This window comes from Cetorhinus maximus, chromosome 19 (assembly GCF_964194155.1).
Source record: "Cetorhinus maximus chromosome 19, sCetMax3.hap1.1, whole genome shotgun sequence".
Classification (NCBI taxonomy): Eukaryota; Metazoa; Chordata; class Chondrichthyes; order Lamniformes; family Cetorhinidae; genus Cetorhinus; species Cetorhinus maximus.
This window is the reverse complement of record NC_135897.1, coordinates 46,004,001-46,031,157: the sequence shown is the minus strand read 5'-3', so window position 1 is coordinate 46,031,157 and position 27,157 is coordinate 46,004,001. Positions and strand designations below refer to the sequence as shown.

At 40.9% G+C, this 27,157-nt stretch overlaps 1 protein-coding gene across 1 annotated transcript in view; it reads left to right on the top strand.

Annotated features, from left to right (window-relative positions):
* The window catches only part of zbbx (zinc finger, B-box domain containing), a 145,048-nt gene that overhangs the window by 39,125 nt on the left and 78,766 nt on the right, over positions 1-27,157 (top strand). Inside the window, exons 8-11 of the mRNA XM_078564540.1 lie at positions 2,035-2,190; positions 10,287-10,482; positions 15,272-15,392; positions 22,890-22,996. Coding sequence (XP_078420666.1) covers positions 2,035-2,190; positions 10,287-10,482; positions 15,272-15,392; positions 22,890-22,996 — 580 coding nt within the window. The remainder of the gene's footprint in view (positions 1-2,034; positions 2,191-10,286; positions 10,483-15,271; positions 15,393-22,889; positions 22,997-27,157) is intronic.

The window sequence follows — 27,157 nt, the reverse complement described above, 5'->3', positions numbered from 1 at the left end:
GTAATCCTAGAAACTTAAACTGCATCAAAGGGACAATCTGTTATTATAACTTGTTGAAACTGTCATTCATTCTCATGAATGGAACACCTCCTGTGCTGAAACCCATTAGCCCTTGAAACTCAGCCAAGCATTGATAATGAATGGCCACAGCTGTCCAAACAATGGACTCCTCTCTGGGAAGGAAGGAACAGCAGGTCCTCATTTCAATTTCAAAGCAGAGTGCCTGTCAATCAATGTAAGGGAACAGGTGGTGTCAAAACCAGGTTTTTTTTATCAGCCAGAGCCATTTAAATGATAGTAGAAAAGATGATGGCACAGGCTGACTGAACATTTTGTAATATTTTTCACTGCATTATGGTGCATTCTCTATTGGAAAAGCATTGTCATGCATGTGAACAAATACACAAGTGTCAGTTTACTTCTGCAGGATGGACCCCTATGATGAATCACTGCATTAAAACACATCGACATTGCAATACAGCACCTAATAGTGACATTTGAAGGTGTCAGAAAACACTTAACTTTCAGAATGTCCCTGACAGCTCAGCAGACTTTCCATTGTCTTTACACACTCTTAAACCTGGCATGCTTTTAATGGAATTTGAAAACCCCACACCACCAGATGAAAATGGTGTGTAGGAGGAAATCTGATTTTTGTCCCCCTTAAAAATGGGGAACCTGACCTCAGCAGGGGCAGGTGTGCGTTTTGCACACTAGGCATTGCCTACCTGCAGAAAGGCCAGAGGAAAATAACACGGGGTTGAGAATGCAGAGGAAAATCTGATTTCCTCCAAGAAAAACAAAGTGTGAATATTCGCACACCAAAATATACCTCTGCACCCATGTGAAAATTCAGCCCATTAACTCCATTGAAAATGCAATTTCAATGCCAAAGACCATTACTTTTTACCACTGGGCCAAGATAATGTATGTAGCCCAAGATTCAACTTTTTTGCTTGTTTTCAAGCGAATGCTCCAAAAAGGCCATAACCATGCCATTGGAATTCAGGTACAGTACCAAAATAATGGTGCAGAAAATGGTCAGTGCCACCTTGTGGTACTAAAGGGGATTAGAATTTCTACTGTAAGGAATTCTGTACCTAAGGAATTCTGTTCATTTCGCAATGGGAAAGTAAAAACAGTTAAGTCGAGAGTAACTATATTACTGCTTTTGTTCCTGTAGACAAGAGTGAAGGGTTATGGGGACAGGCAGCAAAGTAGACTTGAGACCACAATCAGATCAGCCAAGCTCTTATTGAATGGCAGGGCAGGCAAGAAGGACCAAATGGCCTACCCCTAAATCTTATGTTCCTTTCCTTTTGGAGAGGGAAGGAAATGCAGCAGAGTTTGAAAGTGCATAGGTAGCTCATATGGAGAAGAACATCATTGGCATGTTTATGCCCTGTATCATTTTGTACTCTATATATGACAGTATAATAATAACAGAAAGCATCATATATTCTTTTCGAAAGGCAGAAAGAGGCCACTGTGGTAATGATAATTGATTGGGTAGATCAACAAAATAATCATTACTTCAATTTTCTTGGACGTCTGTTTTGTGACCAAAATATTTTATCTGGTGAATAATTTTACACACAATAAGCCTAAATTTTCTTTTCAATTTATCTTTCCCTTCCTTGATAATGAAGCTCAAAATATGTTTACCTTCAATGATGTTTTGTTAATCTTGCCTGGAGCACATGGAATGAAGCAAACGGTGAAGGGTGCAGTATAGTTATTTATCTTGTACCGCTCCAAGTTATCTTTTGTTGCAAAGAGCAACATTAACTTCATGTAGAGATTTTCAGTCACAAGATCTATTGTGTTGCACTGGTTTTGGGTCATTTTGTTCTACCATGTTTACAAATGTTCTTTGGAGAGCTGTTGGAATATTTATGAGGAATAACTGAATAATAAATGACTTAAAAATCTAGGCGGGAATGATAATCTAACATGGCCCTTATTAAACTGCCTCTTTTTAAAAATAAATAAATTTCTATTTAACAATGTCATCCATTTTTATAATATTTTCAGGCTGAGGAACATACATCGAGCAATTCATTGCATTTAGTCAGCCAATTTAAAAAACAAATTGAACCTGATGACCCACCTGTTAATACTCAGCAGTTTCTGAAGAAACAGCTTTCAGTGAGAAAAGCTTCATCTCAAAGGGGCAAACAACATGCTGAGGTAAGTTATTGTTTGAAATTAAAATTTTAGCCGTGAAAGGGCCACAATTTAATTTGGTGCATATTTGCATTTCTGTTAATTAGAACCCAGATTTATATAGTAAGCATCAGATTTAGTAATTGGTACAAATTACCAACAAGATACATGTCAAACCAGAAAACTGAACCTAAGACTTACAATGAAAGTGCAGTGGGACATTGTCTTATAATTTGAACTGTTTGCAAAAGCAATATTCCTTTATATTGTTTTGAAGGAAATGGAAATGTAAATATCTGAAGGGTGATACCAGCCCAAGGGTGAAAAGTCCCAAGATTTATTTTCTGTGGGAGTGTGGGTTGGGAGGGGAAGAACAATTAGCCTCCAGCAATTTTAATTTTTGACAATTTATTTGGTTTATTTTCCAGTGTTTTAGAATTTGCATGGGCATTGCAAAAGTTTCATTTAAGAAGGGACTTTGTGCAATTTTCTTGAAAATAACTCTGACATTTGGGAATTAGTGATCTTACTTTATATTTTAAAACTTCTGTTGCCCAGTAGCAGCATCTTTTGCTGAGAAATGTTTTAATCCATTTTCTGTAATAGAGTATTTTAACTCAATCTTATAACTATAATCTAATTTCAGTTGGCGTTTAAGGCAGCACGTTTATAAATTCTAACCGCTGAAGGGAGACATGCTCTCTAGGAAAATGTCGATGTTTTACTTCAGATGGGTGCATTCATATTAATTTTAAACACTTATATTGTACAGGTCTTGATTTTTTAAAAGATATAAGTAAAGCTTTAGGTTGTCAATAGAAAGTCGAGACCAAGCCTTTATACCTTAAAAGGTCACCCTTTCTCACATCCCTCGTCCCCCCCACATAATCACAGAAGCAATTTATATACCCTCCAAAACTACCATATCTGACTTCCGCAAAAGCTTCTTCAACAATTGCACTTCGTTTCCACAACCAGACCAAGTTAGATTCACTGTATCGCATCTCACCACCACTTCTCCCCCTCTCTCACTCTCTTTTCTACATTCTGGCTTCTCTTTTATAACTTTGTTTCTCTTTCCTGACCCCTCATAGTGAGTGTCCCCTATTGTTTTGTGGCATTCACTTCCTTCTCTATACTAAAGTAGCATAAATTGAATATTTGCCCACCCAACATCAGCAACTTGGATTTAATAGCACATTGAATGTATTGTAATGTCCCAGGGTACTTTACAGGAACCTTATCGTGAAGCCACGTGAAGAGATATTTGGATACATGCCCAAAAGCTTGACTAAAGATTGATTTAAAGGAGGAGAGAGAGTGACAGAGGGAGTTCCAGAGCTTTAATCCTAGGCAGTTGAACACGTGACCACCTATTTCTAGTGAATGCCAGATCTGTGCAGCAGATTCTGGGATTAAATACTGATTTCACCAACAGAGACTGAGACTGCTTTCCTAAAACCTTTTTCCCTCCCTTTCTCAGAGTGCTGCTTCTGGTTTATTAGTCCCTTACAGCACCAATCCTGCCTTCAAATTTCCTCGGCATAAGTGTGCTCCTGCCTTTTCCCTTCTCCCCACCCATTAAAGCACTGCTACTGACTTCTCTCCCTTTCTCATAAGAATTTCTGCTCAGTGTGCAGCGGCATCAATAACCAAGCAAGAGGAGGTAGGAGTTTGGGGGAAGGGCCTCCATATGTGCTGTTTTTACCAACATCCATGCTTTTCTTTGCTAATTGTCTGTATCAAACATGCACAGTTGGTAAGTATTTGTTTAAAATTTTAAGCATTTGATATAGCAGGAATTGATTTACCACCACCCCCCACAAGTTAGCTGGAGAATTGAAGATCTTATTGTGGTTTCTAATGACATCTGTGAGGAGGGTTTGCATAATTTAAAAAAACACTTCAAAGACTTTGAATCAAATTTGCTATAACAATATCAATATATTGTTTGAATTATCTCACACTTGGAGAATAAGTTGCTAATGACTCAAAATTGTTTTTGACATTTATATGACTTTGATTAAGATCCAGATGAATCATGCCAGAATATAAATTGAATCTTGTACTCTACATGATTGACATGAACGATGAGTACAACATAATATGTTAAAGCTTTATACCCCATGTATGTATAGTTTGTTGGACTAGCCCTTGAAGTTCTCTTAGTAATTGTTGATAATACAGCAGGAACAAGTTGTATTTATATAGCATTTTAACATAATAGACATCACAAGGTGCTTCATTGGTGCAATATAAAATTAAATTTGACACCAAGCCACATCAGGAGATATTAGGACAAATGATCAAAAGCTTGGTCAAAGAGGTAGGTCTTAAGGATCGTCTCAAAAGAGGAAAAAGAGGTAGAGAGATGGAGAGATTTAGGGAGGATATTCCATAGCTTAAGGCTTTGGCAGCTGAAGACATTGGTGGAGTGATTAAAATTGGGATTTCTCAAGTGGCTAGAATTAAAGGCGTGTAGAACTATTGGAGGGTTGTGAGGCTATGGGTGGATTTGAAAATGGGTGGATTTTAAAACTCTTAAAACCCTACCGAGATTGCTTTCCTAAAACCTCAAAGTAATTTTTTTTTCCCCATCTCCCTCTTTCAGTTTTTTCCCTCCCTCTGAGTGCTGCCTCTGGTTTATTAGTCCCTTACAGCACCAATCCTGCCTTCAAATTTCCTCTGCACAAAGTGTGCTCCTGCCTTTTCCCTTCTCCCCACCCATTAAAACACTGCTACTGACTTCTCTCCCATTCTCATAAGAATTTCTGCTCAGTGTGCAGTGAGTTTTAAAATCGAGGTGTTGCTAAACCGAAATACAATGTAGGTTATGGAGCACATGGAGAATAGAATATGGGAGGCCAGTCAGAAGTGTGTTGAAATGGTCAAGTCTGGAGGTAAAAAGGGATGGATAAGGTTTTCAACAGCACATGAGCTGAGGCAGGGATGAAGTCATGGGGATGGAAATAGGCAGTCTTAATGATGGTGTGAATATGTAGTTGGAAGCTCACCTTCGTCAAATATGACACCAAGGTTGCTATTGGAACTATATCGCTGTTCCTTCATTGCCTCTGGGTCAAAACTCCCTTCATAAGTGTTGTGGGTGTATCTACAACACAGGGACTGCAATGGTTCAAGAATGTGCTCGCCACCACCTACTCAAGGGCAATTATGGATGAACAACAAATCTGGCCTTGCCAGCGATGCTCACGTCCCATGAAAGAATGAAAAAAAACACCAATGTTGCAAACAGTCTGATTCAACCTCAAACAGGGAGAGGAATGGGATGGTGGTTTGTAATGGAGTTCATGGTGAGAACCAAAGACACAATAGCTTTGACCTTCTCAATGTTTAATTGAAGGAAATTTCTGCTCAGTACAGCATGTCTAACATGTTAGAATTAGCGGAGAAATTGAGAGAGGAGCTGGTGAAGTAGAGCTGGTTGTCATTAGCATACGTATGGAAACAGTTGCTGTGTTTTCAGATAATGGCCTGAATTTTCATCCTTGAGGTGGTTAGCACGAGCTGGGAACATTCCCAACTCAGCCTGCCCCCACTGGGAGAAAGTGTCCACATAGGTGGGATTTTCATTGCTGAGGGGCAGGTGTGGGCTGGAATTGAGCCAGCTGACCCAGGGTTGGGTGGTGAAGTTTGGAGGCAGCCACGGACTGCCGGGTGCAGAGACGGGCTGTTTAGAGGCCGCCTCAGTTAAATGGAACCTTTTCCCAGTTAGGATAAAAACACAAGGGCCCTCTAGGCCTCACACTGCACCACCCCCCCCACAAATCCTTCAAATGCTCCCCATGCCACACCTACCCCCTACGGCCTCTCAGGCCCCCTATGCCAAGCTCTGCCCCTCTACCCACCCCTATAGCCCCTCATACCTCCAGTGCCCAGCTATGGCACTTTCATGCCATTGACCAACTATACACTGTTTAGAACCCCATAGTGACAGTAGAGATCCTGGATGTTTGGGGTCCTAGCCAACCATACATAATGAGGTTCGGCTGAGAGCACAGATCTCCATTACGTTTGTTGAAACACCTGCGCCCCAGGAAAAACATTGCTTTGTTGACAGCTCAAGCTCTCTGATCTCCACTGTCAATTTCACAATATTTATTTACATGAGCTGAAGCGGTTTCAAGGGTTTGTGGTTATTGATACTTAAAGGATCTGGATGATTGATGCTGCCTTCTCAGTGAAATTACTTTTCTTTAAACTTAGTAGAAAGTTATGAATGAATTATTTTGATTAAAGCTTTTTTTAACACCAGCTATCACTATAGGGATCATTGGCCCACTGCACACTGTTTGGAACCAATGGGCATGTAAGTGCCAAGGGCCTTAAGGGTTGGGTGGAAGGACATAGTTTGGCATAGGGGGCATGAGGAGAAACTTTTGAACTTATCTTTTAAAAGGCCCCATCATGCAGCCTAGGGCCCAGGACGCCTATGAGGGGCCATGAACCACGACTCTTTGAAAAGCTGGCCCAACTCCCTGAAAATTATGGAGGATTAGGATATTTCTATCTCCACAATGGAGCTGGCCAGGTCAGGAGTGCTGGGTTTGGGCTTTTGACAGGAACCAGCCCGCACCTTTAAAAGCCACTCCTGAAAATTAGACAGCCTGGGAATGGGGTCAGGAATCCTGGACTAGGATTTTTAAAAGGCTCCCAAGTCATCCCGACTAGGCGAAAATCCAAGCCAGTGTCACTGAGAGGCAACGTGTAGATGAGAAATAGAAGGGGGCCAAGTAATGGAAAGTGAAGCCATTGCAGGTGAATTCTCTGGCTACAAATAGTTAGGTAGAAATACTGAAAAGAGAAAATTAGGGGTAAATGTTCTGATGTTCTGCAATTTTTTTTATTCATTCACAGGATGTGGGCATCGTTGGCTAGGCCAGCATTTATCACCCATCCCTAATTGCCTTAGAAGGTGCTGATGAGCCTCTTTCTTGAACCGTTGCAGCCCATGTGTTGTAGGAACACCCACAGTGCTGTTAGGAAGGGGGTTTCAGATTTTTGACCCAGCAATAGTGAAGGAACGGCAATATAGTTCAAGTCAAGATGGTGTGTGGCTTGGAGGGGAACTTGCAGATGGTTGTGCTCCTGTGCATCTGCTGCCATTGCCCTTCTAGGTGGTAGAGCTCGTGGGTTTGGAGGGTGCTGTCGAAGGAGCCTTGATGAGTTGTTGCAGTGCCTCTTTTAGGTACACACTGCTGCAACTGTGTGTCGGTGGAGGGAGTGAATCTTGATGAGTTGTGGTGAGATAGGGTGCTAATCAAGTGGGTTGCTTTGTATTGGATGATGTTGAACTTCTTGACTGTTGTTAGTGCTGTACTCATGCAAATGGAAAATATTTCATCACATTCCTGACTTGTGCCTTGTAGGTGGTGGACAGGCTTTCGGGTGTCAGAAGGTGAGTTACTTTCCTCAGAATTCCCAGCCTCTGACCAGCTTTTGTGGCCACAGTATTTATATGGCTGGTCAATGGTAACCCCAGAATGTTGATAGTGGGGGATTTAGCGATGGTAATGCCATTGAATGTCAAGGGGAGATAGTTGGATTCTCTCTTGTTGGAGATGGTCATTGCTTGGCACTTATGTGGCGTGAATGTTACATGCCATTTATCAGTCCAAGCCTGAAAGTTGTCCACGTCTTTCTGCATATGGACACGACTGCTTCAGTATCTGAGGGGTCACAAATGATGCTAAACAATGTGCAATCATCAGTGAAAATTTCCACTTGTGACCTTATGAAGGAGAGAAAGTCATTGATGAAGCAGCTGAAGATGATTGGGTGTAGGACACTACCCTGAGGAACTGCTGCAGTGATCTCCTGGAGCTGAGATGATTGACCTCCAACAACCGTAACCATCTTCCTTTGTGCTAGGTTTGACTCCAACCAGTGGAGATTTTTCCCCTTAATTCTTAATGACCCCAGTTTTGCTGGGACTCCTTGATGCCACACTCCGTCAAATGCTGCCTTGTTGTCACGGGCAGTCACTCTCACCTCACCTCAGGAGTTCAGTTCTTCTGTCTGTGATTGGACCAAGGCTGTAGTGAGGTCAGGACTCTGGCTGAACCCAAACTAAGCATTAGTGAACAGGTTATTGCTGAGTAAGTGCCACTTGATAGCACTGATGATGACACCTTCCATCACTTTACTGATGATCAAAAGTAGACTGATGTGGCAGTAATTGGCTAGGTTGGATTTGTCCTGCTTTTTGTGTACAGGACATACCTGGATAACTTTCCACATTGACAGTTAGATGCCAGTGTTGTAGCTGTACTGGAACAGCTTGGCTAGGGGTGGGGCTAGCTCTGGAGTACAAGTCTTCAGTACTACTGCCTGAATGTTGTCAGGGTCCATAACCTTTGCAGTATCTAGTGCCTTCAGCCATTTCTTATATCACTTGGAGTGAATCAGATTGGCTGAAGACTGACATCTGTGATGTTGGGGTGCTTAGGAAAGGCTGAGATGGATCATCCACACTGCACTTCTGCATCTGGTGCAGTCATGCACATGAGTCAGAAAGATTGACCTTCAACTTCTCACACTAGTTATTTTGTTACTGTTTGCCTGCCCAAAAGTGGGCCTCACTATAGAACAGCCCAACCATTCATTTAAATATTAAAACATACTAATAAGTCCATACCAGATTTTTCAAATTATGGTAAATTTGTTTAGCCTACTTTTGGAACTTCTCTTAAAACTAGCCTTCTGATTGTGTCAGTGGAAATTTCAGAATGATTTATTTTGCCTGAGCATTTTTGTATAGCTGTATTGGACATCATTTACACTTTATGAAGCTTTCATTTTGTTGAATGGGCAGCTTAGGCTTTGCCACCTTCTGAAAGCTAATTTTCAGACAACGTCCAGGACTATTTGTAGCTGTGAATTAGTGGTAGCCTTAATCTTTATGCCATAGAGTCCTTCAAGGTTATTGTAGGAGACATCAGCCAGTCAGTTTTAGATAGGCTTAAAGTTCAATGAAAGATGCCATGTTTGTTCTTGGCAACACCCTCATAATTTTCCAAATGGAAAGGTTCCAGCAGCTTGAGAGGGCACAGAGCAACTTCTGCCTCTCAAAGTTTCCTCTGGTGCAGGGTGTCTTTGGTGGAACCTATGAAGCCATGAGTGCTCCACTTGAGAACCGCAGGTATTTTAATAACTACAGTTAGTACAGAAATATAATTCCAGAATACTATATCATGGAGCTACTTCTGATCGAGTGGATTTCATATATAATTCTGCATATTATTGGTCATTTCTTGGGTGTTGATATTATTCTTATATCCTGCAGCAGTCCACCTCTACTGCGCTTTGAAGCTCTGGCTTCATGATTCCAATCCAGAAATGCCATATAGCAGTAGAGTGACAGTGCAATGCAATATGGCTCCACCAGCATTGCTGTTCAGCATACTGCATGCATGCTGAAGCAATATCTCTGAATATCCTAACCAATTAAGGAGCGTTGTTGTAGAGATCAGGCAACATGAGCAAGATCATTGCCATATTCCATATGCTTCACAACCAGAGAAATGTAAATATACAGATGATCCAGAAGTTTGAAGTCCCCGAGGAGAGGCTCACTCCAAAGGAGATGTTGTGAATGCAGGCAGAGTGGAGATAAACTCCCTGATTGCCAGCTACGTTCAGTCAATGATACTGCTTACAATTGTGCAGCCATGGGCCATTAATTAAAAAAGATCCATTGTGAAGATGATGCACATTCTATCCATTTGACCTGAATTGTCCAAATCCTTCCATATAATATAACTTAGAGGATTTTAACCACCCTACATAAAGAAAACAGTACATACAAAAAGGAAGTCAAATGGATAGATCAGTTGGGAATTTACATAACTATGAAATGCTGTAAGCCCAAGTCATTTTCCTCTTGGTGGACCTTGTTTCATCCTCTACTTAACAGTAGGAAATTTAATCTGACAAAGGTTTAATAATGTCTAAGTTATCTATCTATTTTCTAAATTGTGTAAGTTTGCTACAGCAGTGCATGGTCTGCTGCATTAATACATGAAAGCAACTTTCATGTTGGAGGATTTGGAATAAGTATCAAAACTTGATAACATTTTATAATTTCCTGTATGCTATAGGTTCTTAACATGGAACAAGAGGATGATGAATCCGCTGTATGTGTGCAAAGCAGCAGTGCGGAAGATTTGAACAGTAGTTCATTATTAAATGGCGACTTTGATGAGGAACAGGCATCAAAGTCTTTCCAAGAAGCTCTAAATGAATGGAGAGAGAGAAAACCTAATGAAGCAGAGCAGTTTCCCAAAATGTTTTCAGGTAGAAATGATTGTGGCACTTCCATTTTGAAAACTCAAACAATTTAAGGAAAAACACCTTAAAATATGATTTAGTAACTTAAATATTATTTTGTATAAATTATTAAAAAGTGAAAAAACTGTCAAGTTTGAACAATGTCATGATACCTGAAATATGGAAATGAAAATGGCATTTTGAATGAAATTGGGAACCATAGTAAACCACTGCCAAAAGATTTGTATTCATGCTCTATAAATTGCAGCTAACACCCTTCTTAGTTTCTGTGTTGTCTTTCTCTAACCTTTTCAGTTCTTTCAATATCTCTTTCATGTACTGTCACATTTCCATCTCCAACATACAGTCCATCATATCACTCTCCCCCTCTCAGTCTCCAGATGTGTCCCATCTGTTTTTCAGTAGATCTAGGATAAATGGCGCTGGAAATATGCTCCACAATCTAGTTCACCACATTTCCTCCCACCCACCTCCCATAAATGTAGGTACACGTGTAAGTGTGTTTTCTGCCATTTGCCCGACTCAGGAGGCCAGCACCACTTGGGTCTTGCACCAAGATTCCAAAGTAGACAGAGAGGGCCTTTGAGTATCCATTCTCGTGATGTGCAAGAAAGGCTGGCCCAGCAACTTGACAAATCTCGTGCAAGGGAACTGTTTGTTTTTTAGGCCGTTTGTCACCTTTTTTCAAGATGACTCTGGTGAAAATGTGGATATTGCCTCTGACACACAAGCACCTCAGACCCTGAATGTCAGTAGATGTAAACATTGCAAAATCAGAGATGCTCCCTGTCATAAAGCCTAGGATGTAGAGAGCAAAAATGCCAGGAACAGCACCAGGCACATCTAAGAATGAGGTGTTAATCTGGTGAAGTTATAACACAGAAATACATATATGCTAAACATCAGAAGCAGCATATGACAGATAAAACAATTCCACAATCCATGGATCAGATCAAAGCTCTGCAAGTCCGCCACATCCAGTTGTGAATTATGTAATCAATTAAACGATTAACCGGAGGAGGCTCCAAAAATATCTCCATCCCCAAAGATGCGGGAGCTCAACATGTCGAGCTTGAGTGGAGGGCCAAATGGCCTGTTTCTGTGCTGTTGTATGTAATCCTATGTAAAAGCAACATAGAATAATTACAAGATTGTGGACACTAATTACTGTATATACTCATGTAAAAGTCCAAATTTTGAGGTCAATCTTTTAGGCCAAAAACCATGGGGTCGAATTTTACATGGGTAATGTTTACGAAGGGTTGACATGCACGCTTGATTAGGCCCATGAAATCCATTAAAGACTGTTTCAATGGAATAAAGTGGAAACCAACAACATAAAAATTCATATTTATTAATCATTCATAATCTGATCACTTTAAAATTTTGAATAAAAACAAAACTTAAATGTATAAATGTTTTAAGCATTTACTTACCAGTGCAAGTATACATGGTAATCCTTGTTGTGGTTTATTACTTCATTGTGTTTTACCTTTACTGAGTAAAATATGAGTAGTTCCATACTCCGAAGGAGTTTATTTTTCACAATGTTATGAATAATATGGAGTTAATAAGGGGTTTCCTATTCTTATTCTTTCTGCTTCATGGCAAGAATTTTCCCGTCAGCGTGCAGGGGCGGGGTCCGCTCGCCGACACGGAATGACATGGGCAGAACTCCTGATGTCATCCCGCATCATTTGCATTTTCAGTTCGGCGGGGGCGCAGCCAAGTCAGCTGTGCGCCTGCTGACTTGTCAACATGCTGGCGGCCACCTGAAAAAGCATGAAACCTCTTCCACGGGTGGGATGAGGTTTCATGACTGAATTAAAAACTTAAGATTAACTTTCACTTAAAGCTATGACCATGCCCCAACTTATGTGACATTGTCACATGAAGGGACATGGATGGTTAATGAAATTTTCCAAAGATTAATTTTTTCCCTTTGGGAACCGATCTCCCTGAGGCAGCACTTAGTCTCAGGGAGATCAGAGCGCTCCTTCGTGTGCACGCGTGAAGGAGCGCACTTCCACATTTGCCACTCCCCCCTCCCCTGTCCTCACAGGGAGCACACAACACTTCCGTGAGGACATCATGCTGGACATTGGCCTGCCCACGAAAAATGGCAGCGTGCCCCGAACCAGGGAGCTGATCAGAGGGCCGCCCGCTCCTGCACTTCTCTCCCCCCACCCCCCCAAACGGGGAGAAAATTTTGCCCCATGTCTCCAAGCTTCCTTTACATAATCGTGTCTGTGTGTTGCTTCTCCATGCTTCTCCCCTACACAAAGTAGAACCCAGGAAATGGGTTAGTTAAGGATCAGTGACAATATCTTGCTGACTCTGTTCACAACTGTAGGCAGTTAAGTTGTTCATCCGCAGCCCTAAACTTTTTCTTTCTGGGCAACAGCTTTATTTTTAGGACATATACTGTAGACTGTTGATTTAAAATAGATCATCTACCTCTCCTTGTTTCTGAACTGTACTAAATATGGTTTTAGTGGGACCTTCTGTGATTTGCTTTACTCATGATCACAGGAAGCCAGGGATTTTTTTTTGTCTTAATTAATTAATTGCAAAACAAGCTATCCTTTGCAGCAGGAACTGCGAGGACAGAGCAACATATTTACTACATTTAAATGGCCACAGTAAAGCTGTTCAATCCTTTTCATTCTAAAATTTAATCATTTTATGTAAAACCATTACGTTCTAAATTTAAAACTGAGCACCAGATTTGAAAAACCAAACTAAGCCATAGAAACTCTTGTAAGTTATTGAGTCAGTGATGCATAAACGAAGATTTTTAGGTATTGGCTTAAATCTGTCAATATAATGACAGATACAAAATATTGAAATTGTAGCAAGATGGAATCCTTGCTTCTTTTACAGTGATGTGTCAGTAATTTGTTGATATTTTAGAATGTCCCTATATGGAACCTGGCATTAATCATTCTTTATAAAAGACCAATAATTTGAAATAATCCATATCGCAGAAGCATGCTTTCGTCCTTGAAGTGACAGATGTTATCGTGAAATGCCCATGAGCAGGGATTAAGGAAATGTTGCATGATTAAAGCTGCACAGTACTTCTCTGAGCTGCCGGTGGTATTTGGAAGCTGTCAGCTGTCATGTACATTGACGTGTTGTCTAAGCTATATAAAAGTAAGAAAAAATGTGTTTTTGCCCTCTATTTAGATTTAGCAGCATTCACTACTAGAAATTAAAATAGTGCAAACTTGTTTGATCATTTTTAATAATTTAAGATAACAGATTTTAAACATCATGGAATGATTCAGCACAGAACACACTCATTCAGCCTATTGTGCTTGTGCTAGTTCTTTGACTGAGTAATTCAATTACTCCCACTTCCATTAATCATGCTGAAAATCTCAAGAATTTGGAATTCGTATACAATCTTGTCTTCAAATTTTAATAGAGCTGCAAAGAACAAATATAATGACTGAGTATTTGCTTGAACAAGCATCATGATAGTTCGACTTCCTCCTGTACCCTTCAGCTCAAAAATGTTTCTTGCTGGCAGTGTGAGCTGATAATGGCATGACAAGGTTACCAACAGGGAATCTCCTTAACCAGAAAGATTTAACAATTGAGAAAGAAACAGGAAGGACTAAGAAGGAGGATGAATTACAGCCAAATCAAATACAAAAAGAAAAAAGGGAAAGAAAAATTGTCAAAAAGAAAATAAAGGAAAAGTAAGGTGTAAAATTTGGCATTTATGAAATCTCGAACAACAATTCATAACCTAAAGAAATTAAATTCTACATTTATACACTCTCAGTATACCAAATGAACAAATTTAACAAATTAACAACGTTTTGATAGTGGTTCTGTCCAGTTTTGAACTCCACAATTATAATTGTTCATTTCTGGGTAAGAGATTAATTGGTAGTGATTAACAATTATCACATTATTAGTTGGGTACTGATAGAATTAATTATTAGATTTGCCATTGTGGCAAGTTTAATGGGTAATGATTATGTGCAAATGCAGAAACTTTTTGAAAATCAGAAGTTAAGGGAGAGATGCTGTTTTCATGAAGCTACTGACAGAACAGTGCAAATCAACCAGTTATTTATGATCATTCACAATTTACTGGGTAATTTTCCTTCAATAATGTAATTCATTATCACTGTAGAATAAGTCATGATTAAGTGATTTGATCCTAATCACTGCCTTTTTAAAAAAAAGTAAAGTTATCATTATAAACTTGACCTATGAAAGTTAGTTCATTGAAATTGACTTATTTTAAAAAAGGCAGCACAACTGGGCTCAGGTGATGTTGTTAATTGGTGAAATTGCAGTGTTTTGAACTGAGACTTGAGTGAAATTGGGCCTTGGGCTTCATCTGCGTTCAACCAGTGCCACAGATGCTAATTCTATATGCAGCTTGCTTGCAGTCTGACTCCTGTTCCTCCTGGCCCTTTATCTCATCCAAGTGATCTTGATGTTAAGTTTTATCAGGCTGAATGATTGCAGAGGGATTTGCACCTGAACTCAATCTTGCCTTATCCACTATTGCTCAATAGCAATCAGAGTCGGGATTCTAGTTGATTTTAGTTCTTCCTTAATTAAGGGGCACTGAGATCTCTTCTGGTGCCTCTACCACATTACAGGCAATCTTGTCACACTCCATAAACAGGCTAAAAGCTATAACCTTCATGGGCTGTATGGTTCAGTTACTTGCTGCGCAAACTCACCAAGCCATTGGGGCCACTCATATTGTATTTTAGAAGTAAACTTTTCCTCAAGTCTAATGACTAATTTGCATAATCCTGGTCAGTTTCTACAGGGACATCACATGTTCAAGACAACCTGCAAAGTCCAAAAACGCCAATTGAAATTCAGTTTAAGGAATACAACATAAGCTACTTGGAGAAACTGCTGCTCAAAAAGTACAGAAGGTGTCTTCAGTTTGTTTGCCTTGATTTTTCAAATGTTTTCACTTTACTACCATTGGACACAACATTAGGGAGAAAGCTAGATACCCCATTAGTCAATTTCAGATATTGCATAAAGTAGAAAGGATATGAATCCCAGCCAATAATATGGTTTCTTTTGGTCACGTAATCCAGAGCAGCTCTTGTTCCTAATTGATAACTACAGTAGCTTATAAGAACATCGGAAATAGGAGCAGGAGTAGGCCATTTGGTCCCTCAAGCCTGCCCCTCCATTCAATAAGATAATGGCTGATCTTCCCCAGGCCTCAACTCCTCTTTCGTGCCAGCTCCTCATAGCCCTCGACTCCCTGATACTTAAAAAATCTATCTACCTCCTCTTTAAATACTTTCAGTGATCTAGCCTCCACAACTCTCTAAAATAGAGAATTCCAGACATTCACTACCGTCTGAGAGAAGAAATTCCTTCGCATCTCAGTTCTAAATGAGTGTCCCCTTATTCTGTAACTATGTCCCCTAGTTTGAGATTCCCCCACTGGGGGAAACATCTTCTCAACATCTACCCTATCAAGCCCCCTCAGAATCTTGTATGTTTCAATAAGATCACCTCTCATTCTTCTAGACTCTAATGAATAACAGCCTAACCCGTTTAGCCGTTCTTGATAAGTCAACCCCTTCATCCCAGGAATCAGCCTAGTGAATCTCTTTTGAATTGCCACCAATGCCAGTATACCCTTTCTTAAATACGGGGACCAAAGCTGCACACAGTACTCCAGGTGCAGCCTCACCAACACTCTGTACTGTTGTAACAAGACTTCCCTATTTTTAAACTCCAACCCCCTAGCAATACAGGCCAAAATTCCATTTGTTGTCTTAATTACTTGCTGCACTTGCATGCTAACATTGTGTTTCATGCACAAGAACACCCAGATCCCTCTGTGCTGCACTTTATTTGGAGTCTCTCCATTTAAATTGTCTGCCTTTTGATTCTTCCTACCAAAGTGCAAGACCTCACACTTGCCTACATTAAACTCCATCTGCCAAGTTTTTGCCCACTTACTCAACTTGTCTATATCCCCTTGCAGATCCCTTATGTCCTCATCACAACATGCTCTCCCACCTATTTTTCCATCATCAGCAAATTTGGATACATTACACTCTGTCCTCTCCTCCAAGTCATTAATACAGATAGTAAATAATTGAGGCCCTAGGACTGATTCTTGTGGCACTTCACTAGTTACGTCTTTCCAACCTGAAAAAGACCCATTAATCCCAACTCTGTCTTCTGTGTGTTAACCAGTCCTCAATCCATGCTATAATGCATTATCCCCAATACTGAGAGCTCTTATCTTGTGCAATAGCCTTTTATGTGGCACCTTTATCAAATGCCTTCTGAAAATCCAAATACACTACATCTACCGGTACCCCTTTATAAATTCTGCTTGATATAGCCTCAAAGAACTCTAGCAAATTTGTCAAACATGATTTCCCTTTACCAAAACCATGTTGACTCTGTTTGATTGCATTAAGCTTTTCTAAATGTCATGCTCTTTCTTCCTTAATAATGGACTCTAGCATTTTTCCAACAACAGATGGTAGGCTGACTGGCCTATAGTTTCTTGCTTTTTATCTCCCTCCCTCCCTTGAACAGGGGTGTCACGTTAGTGGTTTTCCAATCTGCTGGGACCGTCCTGGAATCCAGTGAGTTCTGGAATATTTTGACCAATGCCTCCACTACACTATCTCTGCAGCCACTTCCTTTAAAACCCTTGGATGCAGGCCATTAGGTCATGGCGACTTGTCTGCCTTTAGTCCCATTAGTTTCGCAAATACTTTGTCCCTCGTGATAGAAACTGTTACAAGATCATTCCTCCCATTAGCTACTTGCTTATCTGATATCTTTGGAATGTTTATAGTGCCCTCTGCCATGAAGACCGATGCAAAATATTGGCTTAAATTATCTGCCATTTTCCTGTTCCCTGTTATTAATTCTCCAGTTGCATCCTCCAAGGGTCCCATGCTAACGTTAGCTACTCTCTTTTTATATACCTGTAGAAACTCTTGCTGTTTGTTTTTATATTTCTTGCCAATTTACTTTCATAATCAACTTTCTCCCTCTTTATTAGCTTTTTAGTCATCTACTGCTGGTTCCTTAAAAAAAAATTCCCAATCCTCTGGCCTACCACTAGTTTTCGCTGCTTTGTATGCCTTAGTTTTTGATTGGATGCCCTTCTTGACCTTCTTTGTTAACCACAGGTGGTTTATCCTTCTCATCGAGTCCTTCTTTTTGATCGGGATAAATTTTTGCTGAGCGTTATGAAATATCTGCTTAAATGTCTGCTACTGCTCATCCACTGACCTTCCCCTTAGTCTATTTTCCCAGCCAGTTTTAGACAACTCTTTCTTCATACCTCTGTAATTACCCTTATTTAAATTGAGGACACTAGTTTGAGATCCGAGTTGCTCACCCTCAAACTGAATTTGAAATTCTACCATGTTGTGATCGCTACCCCCTAGAGGATCCTTGACTATGAGATCTCTTATTAATCCTACCTCATTACATACTACTAGATCTAAAATAGCCTGTTCCTGTGTAGGTTCTGCAATGTATTGCTCTAAGAAACAATCTCTGATGCACTCTACAAATTTGTCTTCCATGTTACCCCTGCCAGTCTGATTTGTCCAGTCAATATGCAGATTAAAATCATCCATGACAAATGTAGTGCCCTTCTTACATGCTTCCGTTATTTCCCCATTTGTACTTTGTCCTATAGTGAGGCAACTCTTCTGGAGCCTATAGATGACTCCCACCTGTGACTTCTTCCCCTTGCTATTCCTTACTCCCACCCAAACTGATTCCACATCACGATCTATTGCACCTATATCACTACTTGTCACTACACTGATACCTACCTTTATTAACAAAGCTACCCCACCCCCTTTTTCTTTTTGCCTATTTTTCCGGAACATCGAATACCCTTGAATATTGAGTTCCCAGTCTTGGTCACCCTGCAACCACGTCTCTGTAATAGCTATCAAGTCATATCCATTTATTTCTATTTGTGCTGTCAACTCTCCTATCTTGTTACAAGTGCTGCATGCATTCAGATAAAGAGCCTTAAGCTTTGACTTTTTACCTTTATTACTCATTCTGGTTCTAATTTCTGCTGCACTCTTCTGCTTATGTTTTCTGCCTCTGTCGTACTTTGATTATCGTTCACCTCTTCACTGCCCTGCACCTCTGCTCTCTCGTTTATTTTTGATTTTCTAAACTTCCCTTCAATTGAACCCCCCCACTAATTAGACAGGGCTTTAAACTATAACCCTAGTGATACGATTCGCCAGGACACTGGTCCCGGCATGGTTCAAACGAAGCCTGTACAAATGGAACAGCTCTCTCCTGGAACCAGTACTGGTTCCAGTGCCCCATGAATCAGAACCTATTTCTTTCACACCAGTCTTTGAGCCACGCATTTACTTCTCTAATCTTATTTAACCTAGGCCAATTTACACGTGGCTCAGGTAGTAATCTGGAGATTATTACCTTTTGTGGTTTTGCTTTTTAATTTAGCCCCGAGCTGCTTGTAGTCCTTCAGAAGAATCTCTTTCCTTGTCCTACCTATGTCGGTACCTACGTGGACCCTGACAACTGGATCTTTCCTCCCATTCCAAGTTCCTCTTCAGCCCAGAAGAGATGTCCTTAACCTTGGCACCAAGTAGATAACACAGCCTTCAGGACTATCTGTCTTTGCTGCAGAGACCAGTATCTATTCCCCTAACTATGCTATCCCCTATTACTACTACATTTCTCTTTATCTCTCTCTCTTCTCTCTCCCCCCCACACCTGAATGACGCTCTGCACCATGGTGCTGTGGTGAGTTCGCTCACCCTCCCTGCAGTCTGTGCCCTCGTCCACACCAGGAGCAAGAACCTTGTACCTACTGGACAAGGACGCTGCCTGAGGCTCCACCAGAACTAAATTCTGGATTCCCATACCTGCCTCACTTGCAGTCACACGCTCCTGTCCTTGACCACGGACCAAATTTGATGTAATTAATCTAAGGGGTTAACTGCCTCCTGAAACAGTGTCTCAGGTAACTCTCCCCCTCCTTGATGTGCCGTAGTGTCCGCAGGTCAGACTCCAGCTCATCAGCTCTGAGATGAAGTTCCTTGAACAGCCAACACTTGCTGCAGATGTGGTCACCATGGATCGTACTGGCGTCCATCAGCTCCCACATGTAGAGCTGCAACACATCGCCTGCCCAGCCATTTCTATTTAATTAATTAAGTTGGATGTTAAATATTTTAAAAGTGAGTTTCTTAACTGTACTCTGCTGCTATAATAACGTCTTCTGATTTAAACCATTTGGTCAATCAAAAGAGACAGGGAAGAGATACCCACCAATCACCTACCTGTTTTTCTGTGACATCACACTTTGTCTCTGACAGGTAGAAACTTTTTGAAGGGGCTCTCTGCCGCCACTGCCCTTCTCATGTAGGTCTGCTCTCCGTGTGCTCCTGGCTCTCCTCTTGCTGTTTTAAACTGAAAATTCCGGTTCTCCTCTTGCTGTTTTAAACTGAAAATTCCGGTTCTCCTCTCGCTGTTTTAAACTGAAAATTCTGGTTCTCCTCTCGCTGTTTTAAACTGAAAATTCTGGTTCTCCTCTCGCTGTTTTAAACTGAAAATTCTGGTTCTCCTCTCGCTGTTTTAAACTGAAAATTCTGGTTCTCCCCTCACTGTTTTAAACTGAAAATTCTGGTTCTCCTCTCGCTGTTTCAAACTATGAAAATCCTGGCTCTCCCCTTGCTGTTTCAAACTATGAAAATTCTTGCTCTCCTCTTGATGTTTTAAGCTGTAAAAATCCCAGCTCCCTTGCTGTTTTAAACTGTGAAAATCCCGGCTCTCCTCTCGATGTTTTAAACTGTAAAAATCCCAGCTCCCTTGCTGTTTTAAACTGTGAAAATCCCAGCTCTCTTCTCTATGTTTTAAACTGTAAAAATCCCAGCTCCCTTGCTGTTTTAAACTGTGAAAATCCTGGCTCTCCCCTTGCAGTTTTAAACTGTAAAAATCCCGGCTCTTCACTCGCTATTTTAAACTGTTGTTGTCTCTAAGTGAAAATGAGCCCTTAAACAAAACATAAAATACATGACAATTATTTCTTCAAAGCAATTTTAGTCAGTGAATATGGATTAAGTTGAAACTATAGCAAAACGGTAACAATGATCTGCTTTTAAACATCCAGAGTGACTGCAAAAATGAAAGACATGTTTTTCGCTGTTCCACTCTGCTTCCAATAGATTGATGTTAGAATTGTTGAGCAGAAAGCCAAATTGCGTTCACATCTTTTGATTAAAGCAGATAATGTTCAGGTCAAAATGGTGTAACTTAAAATATTGTGTTGTTACAATCCCATTAAAGACCATTAACATTTAAATAGAAATCCGAAAACTTAATTTTAACCAATAGATCTACACCACAAGATTTCACTTGTTTTTGAAACAAAGCAAACTTTATTATATATAAAAAACTTTAAAAAAAGCATGTTAACTTAACGGTATGGTTTATAACTACATATTTTATGCACTCAGGTTCACTTCTTCTTTCTTCCCTCATGAATTCTCTTATAGAATGTCTTAGTGATTTACTTCTGTAGGGACCACCCATAAGTTTGCCAAGGTTTTCTGGAGAATTCTCCTCGGCTCCAGCTATTCTCGAAGGTAAAACTTTCATCTACTATCCCTTGACTGTGGATGCCTCAGTTCCTTGTTCTGGTTACTTTTTCGGTATTTCCAAGCTAATCTGCTTGTTTCTTTCTTTGGCACAAGATTTTGTGGAGGACTACTCTCAATTCTTCCACTTTCAAAGTAGGCAACCTTCCAGCTTCTGTTTCCTCACACAAAATTAAGCCACATCTGCATTCCACATGGCTAATGATGAAGTTAGTTTTTTACTCTGCTTACAGTGCAGGCCTATCTAACTGTCTTTTACTTTGGTTATCTTAGCGAGCTACAAACCACGCGAGGTCCAAACTTCAACTAAATCTCAGCAAATAGCCAGATAAATTGAAACCAAATAACTTCCCTAAGCTCCACCCATCTCCATAACGATGCATCCTGCTCTGGTATGTCCGCAAACCGCTCTTTAGATTAATTATCCCTCATTTACAATTTTTTCTTTGAATAGATGAAGTAAATGAGTTTTACAACATTTCAGGGTTCACTGAATGCTTTTAAATTAATTTAGCCCTAACTCCCAAAACAATATCCATTGGACTGCACTTCTCTGCAAGGATCACAGACATAATGGGCAGGATTTTTTAGTTGGTGTTTGGGGGCAGGCCCAACATGCCAACGCGTGAAATGACGTGCATTGATGTAGGGCGTGTGTCCCGACATCATTGTCCTGAGTCGCGATGTTTCGTTCAGCAGGCGCGTGCCAAAGACGGCTGCATGCCTGCCGCTCTGTAAACGGCATATTAAGGCCATTAATAAAGTAATTGAAGTAATCGTTAATGCTGCCCATCCAACCTTAAGGTTGGCGGGCAAGCGAAGAGGCCAAGCTGCCCTCGTATTTTTTAGGAAACCTCATCCATGAGCGGTATGAGGTTTCCTAAAGCTTTTATTCAATAAATAAAAACATTTTCATAGATATAAAGACATGTCCCATCATATGTGACACAGTCACATCAGAGGACATGTTTAAATACATTTTTAAACATTTTATTTTATTATTTAAACATCGATTCAATCTCCCTGCGGCAGCTCCATGCCTCGGAGATTGAAGCGCTCTTTTGTGAAGCGCTGGTCTTGACTCTCCCTCCTCCCCCCAGCTGCACCGGTAGCGCTGAGCACTATTGCTCGTGTATTATGTTGGCTTGCCCGTGTAAAATGGCGGTGTGGAGCCGATCGCAGGTGGTGATAGGCTCTGCGACCGCTCCCGCTGAGCCTACCCGCCACCTGAAAAATTCAGGCCAAAGTCTCCTGTTCTAGAGCTAAATAAGCCCACCTACTGTTTTATGATCTTCCCTTTCTAGCCATTAACCTCTTAAGTATTACCTTTTAAGGGTAATAGACTCCAAGCTTGCTTTAATTGCATTTATTGCATTCCCTACAGTTAATTTTCCACATGAACCACGAACTAGATATTTGCAACAGTGTGAACACACTTATCTGCAAAATTTAGGTAGACGTGTGGAATTGAAGAATATTTTAAATTCAATTCAGGGAGGGAATGCAATTTCATTTTATGAGATACATTGCTGGTTTAAATAGGTTTTGTGAGTTCACCTGAAATTGTGCACATCTTGAGGCTGAGCTGCTTGCTTCCTGACTAATCATGTGGCAGCCTAGGAATCATATTTAAATGATGGCCTCATGCTCATAACATCCTCGTAGCTTCCTGCCTACTCTGTTCACCCAATTTTCTCCCTGAATTTAAATATTTGTGAAGTGGATTTTAAAATATTTTAATATAATTTAAATTAATACTGTTTCGTCTTTTAGAATGCCATTTGAATCTTTTCAAGTTTCCTGTACGAAAGACTTAAGGTCCTTCTCCCCATCATCTGGTGAAGAAGAGGATGACGAAAAAGATGAGCTCCTTCTAACAGGTTAGTTCTGTCAATAGGGAGGTGATGGTGTAGTGATATTGTCGCTGGACTAGTAATCCAGAGACCCAGGGTAATGCTCTGGGGACCTAGGTTTGAATCCTGCCACAACAGATGGTGGAATTTGAATTCGATAAAAAGACTGGAATTAAAAGTCTAATTATGACCATTGTCGATTGTTGTAAAAACCCATCCGGTTTGGAAACCTATGACTCCAGACCCACAGCAATGTGGTTGAAAATGCCCTCTTAACTAGGGTAACTAGGAATGGGTAATAAATGCTGGCCTGGCCAGCGACACCCACATCCCATGAACGAATAAAAAATGTGTTAATATGTCCTTGAACTCTTCAGATGTTATACAGTTTGTGCCAAACCTGATTGTGTTCAGGTGCAATTGTTCTTCATTCCTTGTCCTTTACACTGACTCTTGTCTTATGTTAATGGTAACCTTGTATATGGCACTATTTGGACTTGCAACCTCTGGTAAATGTTTTCAACATACAAAACGTGGGGCAAGGACAATTTTGGACTGTTGGCTGTGAATAACTCTTATTGCCTGTAAAGCTTGAAAATGGGGATCAAAGTAAAAGTGCAAAGAAAACATTTTTATGGAATTAAACATTTATTTTTGTCAATAATGCATCAAATGTAAAGATGTAGTCTTTTGTGTAAAATATGCTCCACCAACAACAGAATACAGCCTTGGAAAAGGCTTGCATTAATATAATGCCTTACGTTCCCAAATACTTTGCAGTGGATGAAGTATGATCTGTGAACACTTTTTAATATAAAGAAATGCCGCAACCAACTTGCATATTGCAAGGTCCCACAAACAGCAGTGAGATACATGGCCAGGTGATCTGTTTGAGGGATGTTGGTTGAGGGATAAATATTGACCAGGACACATTCTGCTCTCCTTAAGGTAATGCCATAGATTTTAAATAAATCTAATACGGCAGACTGAACTTCGGTTTTACACCCTATTTTAAAAATGGCCCCCTCCAGCAGTACAGCACTGAAGTATGTGCTTAAGTCCGTAGAATGGGACTTGAACCCATGATCTTCTGAATACTACCATGGAGTCAAGGCTGAGCATGAAGGCATGAACCATGCAAGCACAGTCTCATCAGGGTTGCAGTATGACCGTATTCATGAGCTCAAGGAAGTATCAAAAATGAAAGTTGGATGCAGTCTGCACAACAAAGAAGCCATAAAATTCTTGATTGGTCTGAGTGGACAACTGGATATCTTTATCAACTTGCCAAGGGAATTGTGATCTCCTCGGATTTAAAACCTTTGAATGTAAGTTATAGAGATCACTTTTAACTTCCTCCAGGTTTTGACAAGGCAAAAAAGTACAAAATGATCTTGCAGACCACAAGTTTCAGGCCTAGGCTATTTTAATTTCTGGATCTCACTCTGCATGCCAGATGAATTCAGATGACAGAAAGCAAAGTAAATCTTGCAAGGAGGTTATAGGAAGGGTGTCACAGGAGTGAAGTAGAGTGGCTGAGTGTGGGAAGGTGGAGAGACAGGGGTAGCTTTAACTTTTTTTGGAAGTACTCCATTGGAGGGCCACTTTCTTCACACAACAGTTGCTGACCGGCCTTCGCCTGGAAGGAATGCCAGGGCATCTACTGAGTCAGGGAACGATTCTCTTACTTGGCTGATGGCAAGCAGCTATGCCATTAAGAGAATATTTAAGGTGCCTGCCTGCAAAAAACTTGGAAAATCTGGTCAAAAGCTGTTGGACCAGGAAGTAGCTTTGAGGGACCACCAGAAAAAAATAATGCGGTGCCTCTTGTAGGCCGTAGGATTTTTTTTTTTCCAAAGTTCTCTTTTTCTTCAGATACCTGGGCTATAGCTGGTATTTGAAACAATTGGTCGTTGTCAAGGTGGCCTGATAAAGTGTACCACAATCAACTAGGAGTCTGATCCCTTGGATGGGCTGGGCTACAGGGGCTCCTCTTGCATGTACCTGGTTTAGAGAAAACCCTTAATTGGCACATTTAATACTAAAAATTGTAGTGATATATTTGCATAAATAAGTTAAGCCACACTTAGAGGACTGCAGCTTGAAAGGCCAATAAAGCCACATGAGCAGACAGAAGTTTACTGCCAACATAATGTGGATTTTTGGATCTGGCTGCAGTGAATAGGGCTACCTATGCTGAGGTCACACTGAGGAGAGGGGACTGGAGTCTATCAGTGGGTAAGTTATAGTTATTGATGACAGTTTGTGTTTTTCTTAATCTAAGTTATTGAAGATATATATTTTAGCTTCTCTATTTTAGCTTCTCTACTGCTGCCTGAGACTTCATAAAGTTTTTTTAAGACTTACACTTGCCCCAATGTGTAGGTAAGTTTGACTGCACATGCAGGGTACTTAATAGCGCATTGAAGGGCTTGGACACAGGAACTACCCATCCCCTCTGCCCTGTACTGGGTTTGGAAAGACTCCTTTATAAATTGACAAATTTGAAACTAAGCAAGTTCTTTAGGCAGCTTCATCTCCCGTTTCTACCTCAATCACTACAGGGGTCCAACTGGTCATTCTCCCTGTTTTTTTTATTCTTTTCATGGGATGTGGACATTACTGATAAGGCCAGCATTTATTGCCCGTCCCTAACTGCTCTTGAACTGAAGGTTTGCTAGGCGGTTTCAGAGGGTATTTAAAATTACTACATTGCTGAGTCAAATGCAGGCCAGACTAGGGTGGCAAATTTCCTTCCCTAAATGATATTAGTGAACCAGATTAGTGAACTAGGTATCCAACAATTGATCATTCAGATTCAGATTTTTATTATTACTTAACTGAATTTAAATACCATCAGCTGCTGTGGTGGGATCTGAACCCAAGTTTCCTGGGTATTTGCATTATTAGTCTAGTGACATAATCACTGCACCACTACCTTCCTTCTTGAAGGTACGTTAAGGGTGGAATCATCCCAGAATTGCACTAAGTGCAGCAGCAGGCATGAAAAACGACGTTTTACCCGCCAGGCGCAATGTTGGGTTTTCAGGCTGTGTCGACCGCTTCCCACCTCGTTAGTTATGCAGCCACAGGAAACATGCCATCTCGCTGGCGGGGGGGCCTCTGAATCGCACACCATGCCATTACCTCACTCCGAGTGCCATATCTAAACTGCAGACACGCACACAGTTCTCAATGCTTGCAGCCCAGGACTGCTCCAGTGAAGACATGGCCCTGAAAGCCAAGAAGAGTTCAGTGACCCGTCCCTGGAATGCCTTTTGGAGGCCCGCCGTGATGTCCACCACCCCTGTCTGGCTGTAGGAAGTCCAACAATCTCACCACTCTGGCTTGGGAGATTGTGGCAGTGGTGGTCAGTGCCAATGCTGTACAGAAGATGTTGGTCATTCAGTGCAGAAAGAGGATGAATGATCTCATCGTGCTGCCAGGGTAAGGCAACTATCTCATCACTGTAAACTCACAAGGCCATCACATTTTGACTGCCATCTCACTCACTGCCAGCCCAAAGGACATCATCACTCACTCTCTCTCACACATCCTCACATCTCTATATGGCTTCATCTCCTCTGGAGACTGCCTCCTCGGCCCTCGCCATCTTTTGGCCACTTGCACAGATCAACATGTGCCCCCACAGACATCCTGGGATACCCCCCTTCCCAAAGCAAGTCCTAGCTCAGCAGCTCTTGAAAAGTCACCCCTGCCTTACGGCTATTCTGGTAGTTAGAGACCTGTCTGTGAGCCTCACTAAAAGTAATGTGGTGCTGTCTGTGAAGCCTAGCATTGATGACCGCAAGTGCTGCCTGAAGCAAGGTAGGCAAACAAACCTCGAAGACCCAAGCAAAATGCAGCTCGCCAGGTGTATATCGCCTATGTACAGTTGTGAAACACGTGATTGAACCAGCATGGGAGGATGATTCCGGCGCGCAGGGCTTATAATCAGATGCTAAAGTACTAAAATTAGGCTCCTGATGTGCAGTGGCGGGAAACCAGCCCGCCATTAACCAGTGGAGCGGACGATTGCAAACTTTTATATGATGACGTGAAATTGAATTTTGTGATCTCCCGATATTTTCTGCTGCTACCCGCTACGATGCCCACCGCAAATGGGAGTGCATGATTTCTCCCTAAATCTTGTTTAAACAAATATATGGAATGGTAAGTAAAAAGCAT